The following is a 17,663-nucleotide window of genomic DNA, read 5'->3' on the forward strand; positions in this document are numbered from 1 at the left end:
GACCTGGCCTGTATTATAATAGACCTGGCCTGTATTATAATAGACCTGGTCTGTATTATAATAGACCTGACCTGTATTATACTAGACCTGGCCTGTAATCCTGGCCTGTTCTATAATAGACCTGGCTTGTATTATTATAGACCTGGTCTTTAATTTAATAGACCTGGTCTGTATTATAAAAGACCTGGCTTGTAGATCTGGCCTGTATTATAAAATACCTGGCCTGTGTTAAATAGACCTTGTCTGTAATTTAATAGACCTGGTCTGTATTATAATAGACCTGTACTGTAAACCTGGCCTGTATTGTAATAGATCTGGCCTGTATTATAATAGGCATGGCCTGTAATATAATAGACCTCGCCTGTATTATAATAGACCTGGCCTGTAGACCTGGCATGTATTATAATAGACCTGGCCTGTATTATAATATGATTGGCCTTTAATATAATAGACCTGGCCTGTACTGTAATAGACCTGGCCTGTATTATAATGGTCTGTTTTATAAAAGACCTGGCCTTTAGACCTGGCCTGTATTATAATAGACCTGACCTGTATATTAATAGAACTGGTCTGTAATTTAATAGACCTGGTCTGTATTATAATAAACCTGGCCTGTATTACAATAGACCTGGCCTGTATTATAATAGACCTGGCCTGTATTATAATAGACCTGGCCTGTAATCCTGGCCTGTTCTATAATAGACCTGGCTTGTATTATTATAGACCTGGTCTTTAATTTAATAGACCTGGTCTGTATTATAAAATACCTGGCTTGTAGACCTGGCCTGTATTATAAAATACCTGGCCTGTATTAAATAGACCTTGTCTGTAATTTAATAGACCTGGTCTGTATTATAATAGACCTGTACTGTAAACCTGGCCTGTATTGTAATAGATCTGGCCTGTATTATAATAGGCATGGCCTGTAATATAATAGACCTCGCCTGTATTATAATAGACCTGGCCTGTAGACCTGGCATGTATTATAATAGACCTGGCCTGTATTATAATATGATTGGCCTTTAATATAATAGACCTGGCCTGTACTGTAATAGACCTGGCCTGTATTATAATGGTCTGTTTTATAAAAGACCTGGCCTTTAGACCTGGCCTGTATTATAATAGACCTGACCTGTATATTAATAGAACTGGTCTGTAATTTAATAGACCTGGTCTGTATTATAATAAACCTGGCCTGTATTACAATAGACCTGGCATGTATTATAATAGACCTTGTCTGTAATTTAATAGACCTGGTCTGTATTATAATAGACATGGCCTGTAATATAATGGACCTGGCCTGTATTATAATAGACCTGGCCTGTAGACCTGGCATGTATTAAAATAGACCTGGCCTGTATTATAATAGACCTGGACTGTATTATAATAGACCTGCAATGTAATATAATAGACCTGGCCTGTATTATAATAGACCGGGTCTGTATTATAATAGACATGGCTTGTGTTATAATATTCCTGGCCTGTATTATAATATACCTTGCCTATATTATAATAGATCTGGCCTGTTTTATAATAGACCTGGCCTGTAATATAATAGACCTGGCCTGTATTATAATAGACCGGGTCTGTATTATAATAGACATGGCTTGTGTTATAATATTCCTGGCGTGTATTATAATATACCTTGCCTATATTATAATACACCTGGCCTGTATTATAATAGACCTGGCCTGTATATTAAAAGACCTGGTCTGTAATTTAATAGACCTGGTCCGTGTTATAATAGACCTGGTCTATAGACCTGGTCAGTATTATAATAGACCTGGCCTGTATTATAATAGACCTGGCCTGTAATATAAAAGACATGGCCTGTATTATAATAGAACTTGTTTGAATTATAATAGACCTGGTCTGTATTATAATAGACATGGCCTGTATTATAATAGACCTGGCCGGTATTACAATAGACCTGGGCTGTATTATAATAGACCTGGTCTGTATTATAATAGACCTGGCCTTTATTATTATATACCTGTTCTGTATTATAATATACATGGTCTGTATTATAATAGACCTGGCCTGCTCGCCTCCCTACCACTGAGGAAGTACAGTTCCCGCTCAGCCCAGTCAAAACTGTTCGCTGCTCTGGCCCCCCAATGGTGGAACAAACTCCCTCACGACGCCAGGACAGCGGAGTCAATCACCACCTTCCGGAGACACCTGAAACCCCACCTCTTTAAGGAATACCTAGGATAGGATAAAGTAATCCTTCTCCACCCCCCCCCCCCCCCCCCCCCCTTAAAAGATTTAGATGCACTATTGTAAAGTGGCTGTTCCACTGGATGTCATAAGGTGAATGCACCAATTTGTAAGTCGCTCTGGATAAGAGCGTCTGCTAAATGACTTAAATGTAAATGTAAATGTATTATAATAGATCAGGCCTGTATTGTAAAAGACCTGGACTGTAGACCTGGCATGTGTTATAATAGACCTGCCCTGTATTATAATAGACCTGGCCTGTATTATAATATACATGGTCTGTATTATAATAGACCTGGCCTGTAGACCTGGCCTGTATTATAATAGACCTGGCCTGTACTATAATAGACCTGGACTGTATTATAATAGACCTGGTCTCTATTATAATTACCTGGCCTGTAGACCTGGCCTGTATTATAATAGACCTTTTCTGTATTATAATAGACCTGGCCTTTATTATAAAAGATCAGGTCTGTATTATAATAGACCTGGCTTGTATTATAATAGATCAGGCCTGTATTATAATAGACCTGGCCGGTATTATAATAGACCTGGCAGGTATTATAATAGACCTGGCCTGTAGACCTGGTCTGTATTATAATAGACCTGGTCTGTATTATAATAGACGTGGCCTTTATTATAATAGACCTGGTCTGTATTATAATACATCAGGCCTGTATTGTAATATACCTGGTCTGTATTATACCAGAACTGGCCTATATAATAACAGACCTGGCCTGATGACCTGGCATGTATGATAATAGACCTAGCCTGTATTATAATATACCTGGTCTGTATTATAATAGACCTGGCCTGTATTATAATAGACCTGGTCTTCAATTTAATAGACCTGGTCTGTATTATAATAGACCTGGACTGTAAATCTGGCCTGTATTATAATAGACCTGGCCTGTATTATAATAGACATGGCCTGTAATATAATAGACCTCGCCTGTATTATAATAGACCTGGTCTGTTGACCTGGCATGAATTATAATAGACCTGGCCTGTATTATAATAGACTTGGCCTGTTTTATAATAGACCTGTCGTGTATAATAATAGACCTGACCTGTAGACATGGCCTGTAATATAATAGACCTCGCCTGTATTATAATAGACCTGGCCTGTTGACCTGGCATGAATTATAATAGACCTGGCCTGTATTATAATAGGCATGGCCTGTAATATAATAGACCTGGCCTGTACTGTAATAGACCTGCTCTGTATTATAATAGACCTGGCCTGCAGACCTGGCCTGTATAATAGACCTGGCCTGTATTATAATAGAACTGGCCTGTATTATAATAGACCTTTCCTGTATTATTATAGAACTTGCCTGTTAAATAATAGAGACAAGGTGGCCTGTATTATAATAGACCTGTTCTGTATTATAATATATCTGGTCTGTATTTTAAAAGACCAGGCCTGTATTATAATATACCTGTTCTGTATTATAATAGACCTGGTCTGTATTATAATAGACATGGTCTGTATTATAATAGACCTGGCCTGTATTATAATAGACCTGGCCGGTATTATAATAGACCTGGCCTGTAGACCTGGTCTGTATTATAATAGACATGGTCTGTATTATAATAGACCTGGCCTGTATTATAATAGACCTGGCCGGTATTATAATAGACCTGGCCTGTAGACCTGGTCTGTATTATAATAGACCTGGTCTGTATTATACTAGACCTGGCCTTTATTATAATAGACCTGGTCTGTATTATAATATACTTGGTCTGTATTATAATAGACCTGACCTGTATTATACTAGACCTGGCCTGTAATCCTGTCCTGTACTATAATACACCTGGTCTGTAATTTAATAGACCTGGCCTGTATTATATTAGACCTGGCCTGTATTATAATAGACCTGGCCTGTATTATAATAGACATGGCCGGTACTATAATAGAACTGGCCTGTAAACCTGGCCTTTACTATAATAGACCTGGCCTGTATTATAATAGACCTGATCTGTAGTTTTATAGACCTGGTCTGTATTATAATAGATCTGGCCTGTTTTATAATATACCTTTTCTGTAATTTAATAGACCTGGTCTGTATTATAATAGACATGGCCTGTAATATAATGGACCTGGCGTGTATTATAATAGACCTGGCCTGTACTATATTAGACCTAGCCTATATTAAAATAGACCTGGCCAGTATTATAATATACATGGCCTGTATTATAATAGACCTGGTCTGTAATATAATAGACCTGGCATATATTATAATAGACCTGGCCTGTATTATAATAGACTTGGCCTGTATTATAATAGACCTGTCTTGTATAATAATAGACCTGTCCTGTAGACCTGGCCTGTATTATATTAGACCTAGCCTGTATTGTAATAGACCTGGCCTCTATTATACTAGACCTGGCCTGTAAGCCTAGCCTGTATAATAATAGACCGGGCCTGTATAATAATAGACCTGACCTGTAGACCTGTTCTGTATTATAATAGACCTGGTCAGTATTATAATAGACCTGGCCTGTATTATAATATACCTGGCCTGTTTAATAATAGACCTGGCCTGTATTTTATTAGAACTGTCCTGTATTATAATAGACCTGGCCTGTATTATTCTAGACCTGGCCTGCATTATACTAGACCAGGCCTGTATTATAATATACCTGGTTTGTATTATAATAGACCTGACTTGTATTATACTAGACCTGGCCTGTATACCTGGCCTGTATTATAATATATCTGGTCTGTATTATAATAGACCTGGCCTGTATTGTAATAGACCGGGCCTATATAATACTAGACCTGGCCTGTAAGCCTAGCCTGTATAATAATAGACCTGGCCTCTATTAAAATAGACCTTGTCTTTATTATAATATTTCTGGCCTGTATTAAACTAGACCTGTCCTGTATTATAATAGACATGGCCTGTATTGCCATAGACCTGGCCTGTAGACCTGACCTGTATTACAATAGACCTGGCCTGTATTATAATAGACCTGGGCTGTATTATAATAGACCTGGTCTGTATTTTAATAGACCTGGCCTGTATTATAATAGACCTGGCATATATTATAATAGACCTGGCCTGTATTATAATATTCGTGTATTATAATAGACCTGACATGTAGACCTGGCCTGTATTATATTAGACCTAGCCTGTATTATAATAGACCTGGCCTGTATTATACTAGACCTGGCATGTAAGCCTAGCCTGTATTAAAATAGACCGGGCCTGTATTATAATAGACCTGGGCTGTATATAATAGACCTGGTCTGTATTATAATAGACCTGGCCTGTATTATAATAGTCCTGGCCTGTATTTTAATAGAACTGTCCTGTATTATAATAGACCTGGCCTGTATTATTCTAGACCTGGCCTGTATTATACTAGACCAGGCCTGTATTATAATAGACCTGACTTGTATTATACTAGACCTGGCCTGTAGACCTAGCCTGTATTATAATAGTCCTGGCCTGCATTTTAATAGAACTGTCCTGTATTATAATAGACCGGGCCTGTATAATAATAGACCTGGGCTGTATATAATAGACCTGGTCTGTATTATAATAGACCTGACTTGTATTATAATAGTCCTGGCCTGCATTTTAATAGAACTGTCCTGTATTATAATATTTCTTGCCTGTATTAAACTAGACCTGGCCTGTATTATACTAGACCCGGCCTGTATTATACTAGAACTGGCCTCTAGGCCTTGTCTGCTTAATATAGACCTCGCCTGTATTATAATAGACCTGGCCAGTATTATAATATACATGGCCTGTATTATAATAGACCTGCTCTGTAATATAATAGACCTGGCATATATTATAATAGACCTGGCCTGTATATAATAGACCCGGTCTGTATTATAATAGACCTGGCCTGTATTATAATAAACCTGGTCTGTAATATAATAGACCTGGCCTGTATACATAGCCTGTATAATAATAGACATGGCCTGTATTATAATAGACATGGCCTGTATTATAATAGACCTGGTCTGTATTATAATAGACCTGGCCTGTATTATAACAGACCTGGCCTGTATATGAATAGACCTGGCCTGTATAATAATAGACCTGGCCCGTAGACCTGGCCTTTATTATAATAGACCTGGCCTGTAGTATAATAGACCTGGCCTGTAGTATAATATTCCTGGCCTGTAGACCTGGCCTGTTTAATAATAGACCTGGCCTGTATTTTAATTGAACTGTCCTGTATTATAATAGGCCTGGCCTCTATTATACTAGACCTTGCCTGCATTATACTAGACCTGGACTCTATTATACTAGACCAGGCCTGTAGACCTGACCTGGACATGACCTGTATTATAAAAGACCTGGGCTGTGTTATAATAGAAATGGCCTGTATTATACTAGACCTGACCTGTAGACCTGGCCTGTTTAAAAATAGACCTGGCCTGTATTATAATAGACCTGGCCTGTATAATAATAGACCTGACCTGTAGACCTGACTTGTATTATACTAGACCTGGACCTGGCCTCTATTATAATAAACCTGGCCTGTATTATACTAGACCTGGCCTGTTGACCTGGCCTGTATTATAATAGACATGGCCTGCATTATAATAGACCTGGTCTGTATTATAATAGACCTGGTCTTTATTATAATATATCTGATCTGTATTATAATAGACCTGGTCTGTATTATAATAGACCTGGCCTGTATTATACTTGACCTGGCCTGGATTATAACAGACATGGCCTGTTTTACACTAGACCTGGCATGTAGAGCTAGCCTGCATAGTAATATACCTGGCCTGTTTTATAATAGACCTGGCCTGTATTATAATAGACATGACCTATGTTACACTAGACATGGCCTGTAATAAAATATACCTTGTCTTTATTATAATAGACCTGGCCTGTATTAAATTATACCTTGTCTTTATTATAATAGACATGGCCTGTATTATACTAGACCTGGCCTTTAGACCTGGACTGTATTATAATAGACCTGGCCTGTGTTATAATAGACATGGCCTGTATTATACTAGACCTGGCTTGTAGACCTGGCCTGTTTAATAATGGACCTGGCCTGTATTATAATAGACCTGGCCTGTATTATAATAGACATGGTCTGTATTATAATATATCTGGCCTGTATTATAATAGACCTGGCCTGTATAATAATAGACCTGACCTGTAGACCTGTTCTGTATTATAATAGACCTGGCATATATTATAATAGACCTAGCCTGTATTATACTAGACCTGTCATGTAGACCTGGCATGTTTAATAATAGACCTGGCCGGTATTACAAAAGACCTGCTCTGTATTATAATAGACCTGGCCTGTGTTATAATAGACATGGCCTGTATTATACTAGACCTGACCTGTAGACCTGGCCCTTTCAATAATAGACCTGGCCTGTATTATAAAAGACATGGCCTGTATTATAATAGACTTGGCCTGTATTATAATAGACCTGGTCTGTAAAATAATAGACCTGGCCTGTAGACCTGACATGTATTATACTAGACCTGGTCTGTATAATAATAGACCTGGTCTGTATTATAATAGACCTGGCCTCTATAATAATATTCCTGACCTGTAGACCTGACCTGTATTATAATAGACCTGGTCTGTATTATAATAGACCTGGCCTGTATTATACTAGACCTGGCCTGTATTATAATACACTTGAACTGTATTATAATATACCTGGTCTGTATAATAATAGACCTGGTCTGTAATATAATAGACCTGATCTGTAGACCTGTCCGGTATTATAATAGACCTGGCCTGTATTATAATTGACCTGGCCTGTATTATAATAGACCTGTCCTGTATTATAATAGACCTGGCCTGTATTTTAGTAGTCCTGGCCTGTTTAATAATAGACCTGGCCTGTAATATAATAGACCTGGTCTGTATTATAATAGACATAGCCTGTATTATACTAGACCTGGCGTATATTATGCTAGACCTGGCCTGTAGACCTGTCCTGTTTAATAGTAGACCTGGCCGGTATTATAATAGACCTGGCCTGTATTATAATAGACATGACCTGTATTATAATAGACCTGGCGTGTATTATGCTAGACCTGGTCTGTAGACCTGACCTGTATTATAATAGACCTGGTCTGTATTATAATAGACCTGGCCTGTATTATACTAGACCTGGCCTGTAGACCTGGCCTGTATTATAATATACCTTGCCTGTTTTAAAATAGACCTGGACTGTATTATAATATACCTGGCCTGTATTTTAATAGCACTGGCCTGTATTATAATAGACCTGGCCTGTATAATAATAGACCTGACCTGTAAACACTTCCTGGTGTTAAAACTACTATATGAGGTGTTATTGCATAACACCATAGGTGTCAACTATAAACACTTCCTGGTTAAAACTACTATATGAGGTGTTATTGCATAACACCATTGGTGTCAACTATAAACACTTCCTGGTGTTAAAACTACTATATGAGGTGTTATTGCATAACACCATAGGTGTCAACTATAAACACTTCCTGGTGTTAAAACTACTATATGAGGTGTTATTGCATAACACCATAGGTGTCAACTATTAACACTTCCTGGTTAAAACTACTATATGAGGTGTTATTGCATAACACCATTGGTGTCAACTATAAACACTTCCTGGTGTTAAAACTACTACATGAGGTGTTATTGCATAACACTGACAAAGTGTAACAGCATCTGCACTGAGTACAGTGTTAATTTAACACTCAAAAGTTTGGACCGTATAGACACTGGCCCAATGTTAAATGTAACACTGTTAGTGTTGATGTGAAACCTTTATTTAACTAGGCGAGTCAGTTAAGAACAAATTCTTATTTACAATGACGGCCTACACCGGCCAAACGCGGACGATGCTGCGCCAATTGTGCGCCACCCTATGGGACTCCTAATCACGGCTGGTTGTGATACAGCAATGCCTTAGACCGCTGCGCCATTCGGGAGCCCGTTGATTTAACACGGAAGAATTTGTTGGGCGCTAATATTGTACTGTCACTAATTTTGATCATATTTATTTTAGTTATAAGAAATGTGAAAACTTTAGTAAGTTGTTTATCATTTCATTGTTACTATATTTAGAAATAATTTCCTTCATTTCAAGCCCTATCTGAAAAGATCTATGATTTTCATAATATTTGTACAATGTACATCATCAATTTCTAACTATTTTTTACCAGTAAGTGAATTTCCAGACCTTTCTAAGGCTATGCAGCATTACCCGTTATTGTTTGTAGCCTACTCATGAAAAATAATGATGTTTGGGAATGTTATTTAGGCGGATATCTACATTTTGCCCTTTCATTCAACTGGTTAAAATCCCAATTCAGGAATTTTTGACAAATGAAAAATAGTTTGTTGTGACTTACAAAGTAAGGCCCACCAAGTTCCACAGAGATGCCAGTGTATAGTGAGATGGTTTATTCAACAGGTAAATCACAAGAAGACACATTAAGATCTAATATAGCATGACGTCCCAGATACATTAGTCTACATGTTCATACAGCATTCCATTTGTCCTCCAGTCACATGTTATACATGTTATTATTATCATTATCAATGCACTAAAATAACAGGTCAGCTTCAGAGTGGCTTGCCTTTTGGTTCACTGTACAGAAACAGGAGATGGACTCCTGCCCTATGGTCCGTTCTGGTTCACTGTACAGAAACAGGAGATGGACTCCTGCCCTATGGTCCGTTCTGGTTCACTGTACAGAAACAGGAGATGGACTCCTGCCCTATGGGCCATTCTGGTTCACGCTATAGAAACAGGAGATGGACTCCTGCCCTATGGGCCGTTCTGGTTCACTGTACAGAAACAGGAGATGGACTCCTGCCCTTTGGCCCGTTCTGGTTCACGCTATAGAAACAGGAGATGGACTCCAGTCCAACCCAGCCCGACCCAGATACTGTGAGCTCCAACAGTATTGGGACAGTGAAACATGCTGTGTTGTTCTGGCTCTGTACTCCAGCATTTTGAATGTCCGGTTCTAAACACTTCTACCTGGATGTTACCATGACTACATATAGTCCTGAATGATTAGTGAATAATGATGAGGGTGAAAGATAGATGCACACATCATACCCCGAAAACATGCTAACCTCTCACCATTACAATAACAGGGGAGGTTAGCATTTTATATCATACCCCCAAGACATGCTAACCTCTCACCATTACAATAACAGGGGAGGTTAGCATTTTATATCATACCCCCAAGACATGCTAACCTCTCACCATTACAATAACAGGGGAGGTTAGCATTTTATATCATACCCCCAAGACATGCTAACCTCTCACCATTACAATAACAGGGGAGGTTAGCATTTTATATCATACCCCCAAGACATGCTAACCTCTCACCATTACAATAACAGGGGAGGTTAGCATTTTTGGAGAGTATGATGTTTATGCCTGTAAGGTTCTCACTCATCATTAATCAAGATTCATTCAGGATTATCCGTAATGATGATAACATCCACATTAATGTAGAAGTGTTTGGAAACATAGTCGATTCTAATCCTTCATTATTTAACGTTTCTATTGGGCACAAAATAATCTGAAACACAACCAAAACAATCAACAAATGCATCCAACAAGTTAGTAGAGTCACAAGCAATGTGACAGTATAACTTTACGGCGTCCCCTCGCCCCGACACGGGCGCGAACCAGGGACCCTCTGCACACAACGACAACAGTCACCCACGAAGCGTCGTTACCCATCGCTCCACAAAAGCCGCGGCCCTTGCAGAGCAAGGGGAAACCCTACTTCTAGGTTTCAGAGCAAGTGACGTAACTGATTGAAACGCTAGTAGCGCATACCCGCTAACTAGCTAGCCATTTCACATCCGTTACACTCACCCCCCTTTCAACCTCTTCCTTTTCCGCAGCAACCAGTGATCCGGGTCAACAGCATCAATGCATGCTATGAACATGGGACCAAATACTAAACGTTTGATACATAGAAGTGAATTTGTCCCAGTACTTTTGGTCTCCTAAAATGGAGGGACTATGTACAAAAAAGTGCTGTAATTTTTAAACCGTTCTTCCGATATGGAAGAAAATACCCTCAAATCAAAGCAGACAGTCTTCCCTTCATCCTCAAAGTCATTGCATCATTTAAAATCTGAAGTGCTGGACTACAGAGACAAAACAACAAAACGTGTCACTGTACCAATACTGTTGGAGCTCACAGTATAAATTCACAAGTTAGCAAAAGTGAAATAGTGGCGGCACAGCAGTAAGTTATCAAGGTGAACACAGCAGTAAGTCATCAAGGTGACCACAGCAGTAAGTCATCAAGGTGAACACAGCAGTAAGTCATCAAGGTGACCACAGCAGTAAGTCATCAAGGTGAACACAGCAGTAAGTCATCAAGGTGAACACAGCAGTAAGTCATCAAGGTGAACACAGCAGTAAGTCATCAAGGTGAACACAGCAGTAAGTCATCAAGGTGAACACAGCAGTAAGTCATCAAGGTGAACACAGCAGTAAGTCATCAAGGTGAACACAGCAGTAAGTCATCAAGGTGAACACAGCATCATTAGGATCCTCTAAGTAGCAGACAGTAATACAGTAATGCGATCAGTATGGATATGGTTGTAGTTGTGGTGTAATGCTCATCATAGCTAGGTGGAGAAGTGACTGAACTGGTCTGATCCACTGGCCATCACTGTAGCATGGAAACGTCTGGGGCGGTCTGGGTCCTGCAGAGAGAGAGACAGAAACACAGAGGTCACGTATTCATTGAGTCTGATCTCTGCACTTGCACTGGAATTGAGTTTCCATCTCTTTCCAAAGACATAACAAGGGAACAGGCCTCCAATTAGACAGATAACCTTCAGAAAAAGAGAGGTCATCACAGTTGGCACCCATCCAGGCTCTGTACTTCCTTGCTTGTTCTCACTAAAGTAGTTCTCACCTGTATAGGGTAGATACTGGTAGAGACATATCTACAGTAGTTCTCACCTGTATAGGGTAGATACAGGTAGAGATATATCTACAGTAGTTCTCACCTGTATAGGGTAGATACAGGTAGAGACATATCTACAGTAGTTCTCACCTGTATAGGGTAGATACAGGTAGAGATATATCTACAGTAGTTCTCACCTGTATAGGGTAGATACAGGTAGAGACATATCTACAGTAGTTCTCACCTGTATAGGGTAGGCACAGGTAGAGACATATCTACAGTAGTTCTCACCTGTATAGGGTAGATACAGGTAGAGACATATCTACAGTAGCTCTCACCTATATAGGGTAGATACAGGTAGAGACATATCTACAGTAGTTCTCACCTGTATAGGGTAGATACAGGTAGAGACATATCTACAGTAGTTCTCACCTGTATAGGGTAGATACAGGTAGAGACATATCTACAGTAATTCTCACCTGTATAGGGTAGATACAGGTAGAGACATATCTACAGTAGTTCTCACCTGTATAGGGTAGATACAGGTAGAGACATATCTACAGTAGTTCTCACCTGTATAGGGTAGATACAGGTAGAGACATATCTACAGTAGTTCTCACCTGTATAGGGTAGATACAGGTAGAGACATATCTACAGTAGTTCTCACCTGTATAGGGTAGATACAGGTAGAGACATATCTACAGTAGTTCTCACCTGTATAGGGTAGAAGCAGGTAGAGATATATCTACAGTAGTTCTCACCTGTATAGGGTAGATACAGGTAGAGACATATCTACAGTAGTTCTCACCTGTATAGGGTAGATACAGGTAGAGACATATCTACAGTAGTTCTCACCTGTATAGGGTAGATACAGGTAGAGACATATCTACAGTAGTTCTCACCTGTATAGGGTAGATACAGGTAGAGACATATCTACAGTAGTTCTCACCTGTATAGGATAGATACAGGTAGAGACATATCTACAGTAATTCTCACCTGTATAGGGTAGATACAGGTAGAGACATATCTACAGTAGTTCTCACCTGTATAGGGTAGATACAGGTAGAGACATATCTACAGTAGTTCTCACCTGTATAGGGTAGATACAGGTAGAGACATATCTACAGTAGTTCTCACCTGTATAGGGTAGATACAGGTAGAGATATATCTACAGTAGTTCTCACCTGTATAGGGTAGATACAGGTAGAGACATATCTACAGTAGTTCTCACCTGTATAGGGTAGATACAGGTAGAGACATATCTACAGTAGTTCTCACCTGTATAGGATAGATACAGGTAGAGACATATCTACAGTAGTTCTCACCTGTATAGGGTAGATACAGGTAGAGACATATCTACAGTAGTTCTCACCTGTATAGGGTAGATACAGGTAGAGACATATCTACAGTAGTTCTCACCTGTATAGGGTAGATACAGGTAGAGATATATCTACAGTAGCTCTCACCTGTATAGGGTAGATACAGGTAGAGACATATCTACAGTAGCTCTCACCTGTATAGGGTAGATACAGGTAGAGACATATCTACAGTAATTCTCACCTGTATAGGGTAGATACAGGTAGAGACATATCTACAGTAATTCTCACCTGTATAGGGTAGATACAGGTAGAGACATATCTACAGTAGTTCTCACCTGTATAGGGTAGATACAGGTAGAGACATATCTACAGTAATTCTCACCTGTATAGGGTAGATACAGGTAGAGACATATCTACAGTAATTCTCACCTGTATAGGGTAGATACAGGTAGAGACATATCTACAGTAGTTCTCACCTGTATAGGGTAGATACAGGTAGAGACATATCTACAGTAATTCTCACCTGTATAGGGTAGATACAGGTAGAGACATATCTACAGTAATTCTCACCTGTATAGGGTAGATACAGGTAGAGACATATCTACAGTAGTTCTCACCTGTATAGGGTAGATACAGGTAGAGACATATCTACAGTAGTTCTCACCTGTATAGGGTAGATACAGGTAGAGACATATCTACAGTAGTTCTCACCTGTATAGGGTAGATACAGGTAGAGACATATCTACAGTAATTCTCACCTGTATAGGGTAGATACAGGTAGAGACATATCTACAGTAGTTCTCACCTGTATAGGGTAGATACAGGTAGAGACATATCTACAGTAGCTCTCACCTGTATAGGGTAGGAGCAGGTAGAGACATATCTACAGTAGTTCTCACCTGTATAGGGTAGATACAGGTAGAGACATATCTACAGTAGTTCTCACCTGTATAGGGTAGATACAGGTAGAGACATATCTACAGTAGTTCTCACCTGTATAGGGTAGATACAGGTAGAGACATATGTACAGTAATTCTCACCTGTATAGGGTAGATACAGGTAGAGACATATCTACAGTAATTCTCACCTGTATAGGGTAGATACAGGTAGAGACATATCTACAGTAGTTCTCACCTGTATAGGGTAGGCACAGGTAGAGACATATCTACAGTAGTTCTCACCTGTATAGGGTAGATACAGGTAGAGACATATCTACAGTAATTCTCACCTGTATAGGGTAGATACAGGTAGAGACATATCTACAGTAGCTCTCACCTGTATAGGGTAGATACAGGTAGAGACATATCTACAGTAGCTCTCACCTGTATAGGGTAGATACAGGTAGAGACATATCTACAGTAGCTCTCACCTGTATAGGGTAGATACAGGTAGAGACATATCTACAGTAGTTCTCACCTGTATAGGGTAGATACAGGTAGAGACATATCTACAGTAGCTCTCACCTGTATAGGGTAGATACAGGTAGAGACATATCTACAGTAGCTCTCACCTGTATAGGGTAGGAGCAGGTAAAGACATATCTACAGTAGTTCTCACCTGTATAGGGTAGGCACAGGTAGGGACGTATCGGATCACTAAGCCACAGCGTCTCTTCTGGGATGTGTTGGGGTCACTGGCGTGGACCAGGAATCCATCATGGATCTGATTGGGTTAACATCAACATAAAGTCACAATCCCAAATGGAAACTTAATTCTTATTATTTGTACAGCACTATTAGTGAGAAACATAATATAGTTGTAGAAGAATAGAGAAAGCCCAGTGTAGTTTCCTGTATTACAGAATGTCCAGTAGGACTTGGGATGGTCAGCTCCCTGTAATACAGACTGTCCAGTAGGACTTGGGATGGGGAGCTCCCTGTAATACAGACTGTCCAGTAGGACTTGGGATGGGGAGCTCCCTGTAATACAGAATGTCCAGTAGGACTTGGGATGGGGAGCTCCCTGTAATACAGAATGTCCAGTAGGACTTGGGATGGGGAGCTCCCTGTAATACAGAATGTCCAGTAGGACTTGGGATGGGGAGCTCCCTGTAATACAGAATGTCCAGTAGGACTTGGGATGGGAAGCTCCCTGTAATACAGAATGTCCAGTAGGACTTGGGATGGGGAGCTCCCTGTAATACAGAATGTCCAGTAGGACTTGGGATGGGGAGCTCCCTGTAATACAGACTGTCCAGTAGGACTTGGGATGGGAAGCTCCCTGTAATACAGAATGTCCAGTAGGATTTGGGATGGGGAGCTCCCTGTAATACAGACTGTCCAGTAGGACTTGGGATGGGCAGCTCCCTGTAATACAGAATGTCCAGTAGGACTTGGGATGGGCAGCTCCCTGTAATACAGAATGTCCAGTAGGACTTGGGATGGGGAGCTCCCTGTAATACAGAATGTCCAGTAGGACTTGGGTTGGGGGGCTCCCTGTAATACAGAATGTCCAGTAGGACTTGGGATGGGAAGCTCCCTGTAATACAGAATGTCCAGTAGGACTTGGGATGGGAAGCTCCCTGTAATACAGAATGTCCAGTAGGACTTGGGATGGGGAGCTCCCTGTAATACAGACTGTCCAGTAGGACTTGGGATGGGGAGCTCCCTGTAATACTTAATGTCCAGTAGGACTTGGGATGGGAAGCTCCCTGTAATACAGAATGTCCAGTAGGACTTGGGATGGGCAGCTCCCTGTAATACAGAATGTCCAGTAGGACTTGGGATGGGGAGCTCCCTGTAATACTTAATGTCCAGTAGGACTTGGGATGGGGAGCTCCCTGTAATACAGAATGTCCAGTAGGACTTGGGATGGGGAGCTCCTTATAATACAGAATGTCCAGTAGGATGCTGACATTTGTTGTTATTAAAAATTTAAATGTGATCACAAAAATACCCCCCAGTAGTGGGACGGAGTGACTTACAGACATCTGCCCAGCCAGCAGGGGGCAGAGTAGAGCGCTGTCTGTTTGCACCAGCTCCTCAGGGATCTCCTGGTTGACTGACAGCATGTTGCCAGGGCGGGATGCGAGTTGGTGGGGCAGCATGCCAGAGCAGTGGCTTCCTGGAGTGGAGGGGGAGAGGAGGAGAGGAGAGGAGGAGAGAAGGAGGAAGAGGGGAGGAGAGAAGACGATAGGAAAGGAAAAGGAAGAGGTGTGGAGAGGGGAAGAATGGTGAAGAGAGGGGAAGGAGAGAGGAGGAGAGGAGAGGAGTGGCGAGGAGAGGAGTGGTGAAGAGAGGGGAAGGAATAAGGGGGAGAGGAGAGGAGGAGAGGAGTGGTGAAGAGAAGGGAAGGAGAGAGGGGGAGAGGAGGAGAGGAGTGGCGAGGAGAGGAGTGGTGAAGAGAAGGGAAAGAGAGAGGGGGAGAGGAGGAGAGGAGAGGAGTGGCGAGGAGAGGAGTGGTGAAGAGAAGGGAAGGAGAGAGGGGGATTGGAGGAGAGGAGAGGAGTGGCGAGGAGAGGAGAGGAGTGGTGAAGAAAGGGGAAGGAGAGAGGGGAGAGGAGGAGAGGAGAGGAGTGGCGAGGAGAGGAGAGGAGTGGTGAAGAAAGGGGAAGGAGAGAGGAGGATAGCAGAGCGGAGGATGAAGAGGAGAGTAGAGGAGAGGAGGAGAGGAGAGTGAACACTTTACTAACCACACAGACTGTAGTCGTCTGTATGTCTATGAAAGAACAGCTTATTACAGTCATTTACTGCAGTCATTTCATGCTAGAATGACAGAGAGGTTTTTAGAGCATTAACTGAACCTGGATAAATGCAGCTACATATTTTGAGGAGACATTTAAGTATTTATTTATCTAGCTGTGGCATTGTCACGAGAATTATGTTCTCAGTGTTCATAAACCCAATTGAATTGATTACTCAGCCTGATACCCAGAATTTGTAGGAAACTGGTTGAAATGAATCAGGCGGAGGCCCAGCTACAATTGTCAGGAATGGTTATTTAGAGAGCTCTGCTTATCATTTCCGGTACATTGGTCTATATACCTCATGTTTCGTCATAAACGTCCCTCCTCCTCTCAGAAACAATGGCAACATAGTTCACAGGTCTTCTCCTATGCATACATTGCTTATCACATTCTGCAACACAATCTACTACAAGCCCAAGGTTTCTCCCCTCCCTAGGTGGGGAGACTTCCATCCCAGTTATCAGTTCCACAGTGGTCACAAGTTGTCTGCCACAGTCCCTTCCCTCTTTCTTATGGACAAACATTCTTCATCAGACAGGA

At 40.7% G+C, this 17,663-nt stretch overlaps 2 protein-coding genes across 2 annotated transcripts in view; both read right to left on the reverse strand.

Annotated features, from left to right (window-relative positions):
• LOC139581811 (cis-aconitate decarboxylase-like) overlaps positions 1–17,663 on the reverse strand; it is a 365,755-nt gene that overhangs the window by 206,610 nt on the left and 141,482 nt on the right. The gene's annotated exons all lie outside the window — the stretch shown is intronic.
• The window catches only part of LOC139581808 (L-proline trans-4-hydroxylase-like), a 13,064-nt gene continuing 5,016 nt past the window's right edge, over positions 9,616–17,663 (reverse strand). Inside the window, exons 5-7 of the mRNA XM_071411990.1 lie at positions 16,362–16,501; positions 14,996–15,100; positions 9,616–11,913 (exon numbers count right to left, since the gene is read on the reverse strand). Of these exons, the coding sequence (XP_071268091.1) occupies positions 11,836–11,913; positions 14,996–15,100; positions 16,362–16,501 (323 nt within the window). The 3' untranslated portion in view covers positions 9,616–11,835. The remainder of the gene's footprint in view (positions 11,914–14,995; positions 15,101–16,361; positions 16,502–17,663) is intronic.

This window comes from Salvelinus alpinus, chromosome 7 (genome assembly GCF_045679555.1).
Source record: "Salvelinus alpinus chromosome 7, SLU_Salpinus.1, whole genome shotgun sequence".
Classification (NCBI taxonomy): domain Eukaryota; kingdom Metazoa; phylum Chordata; class Actinopteri; order Salmoniformes; family Salmonidae; genus Salvelinus; species Salvelinus alpinus.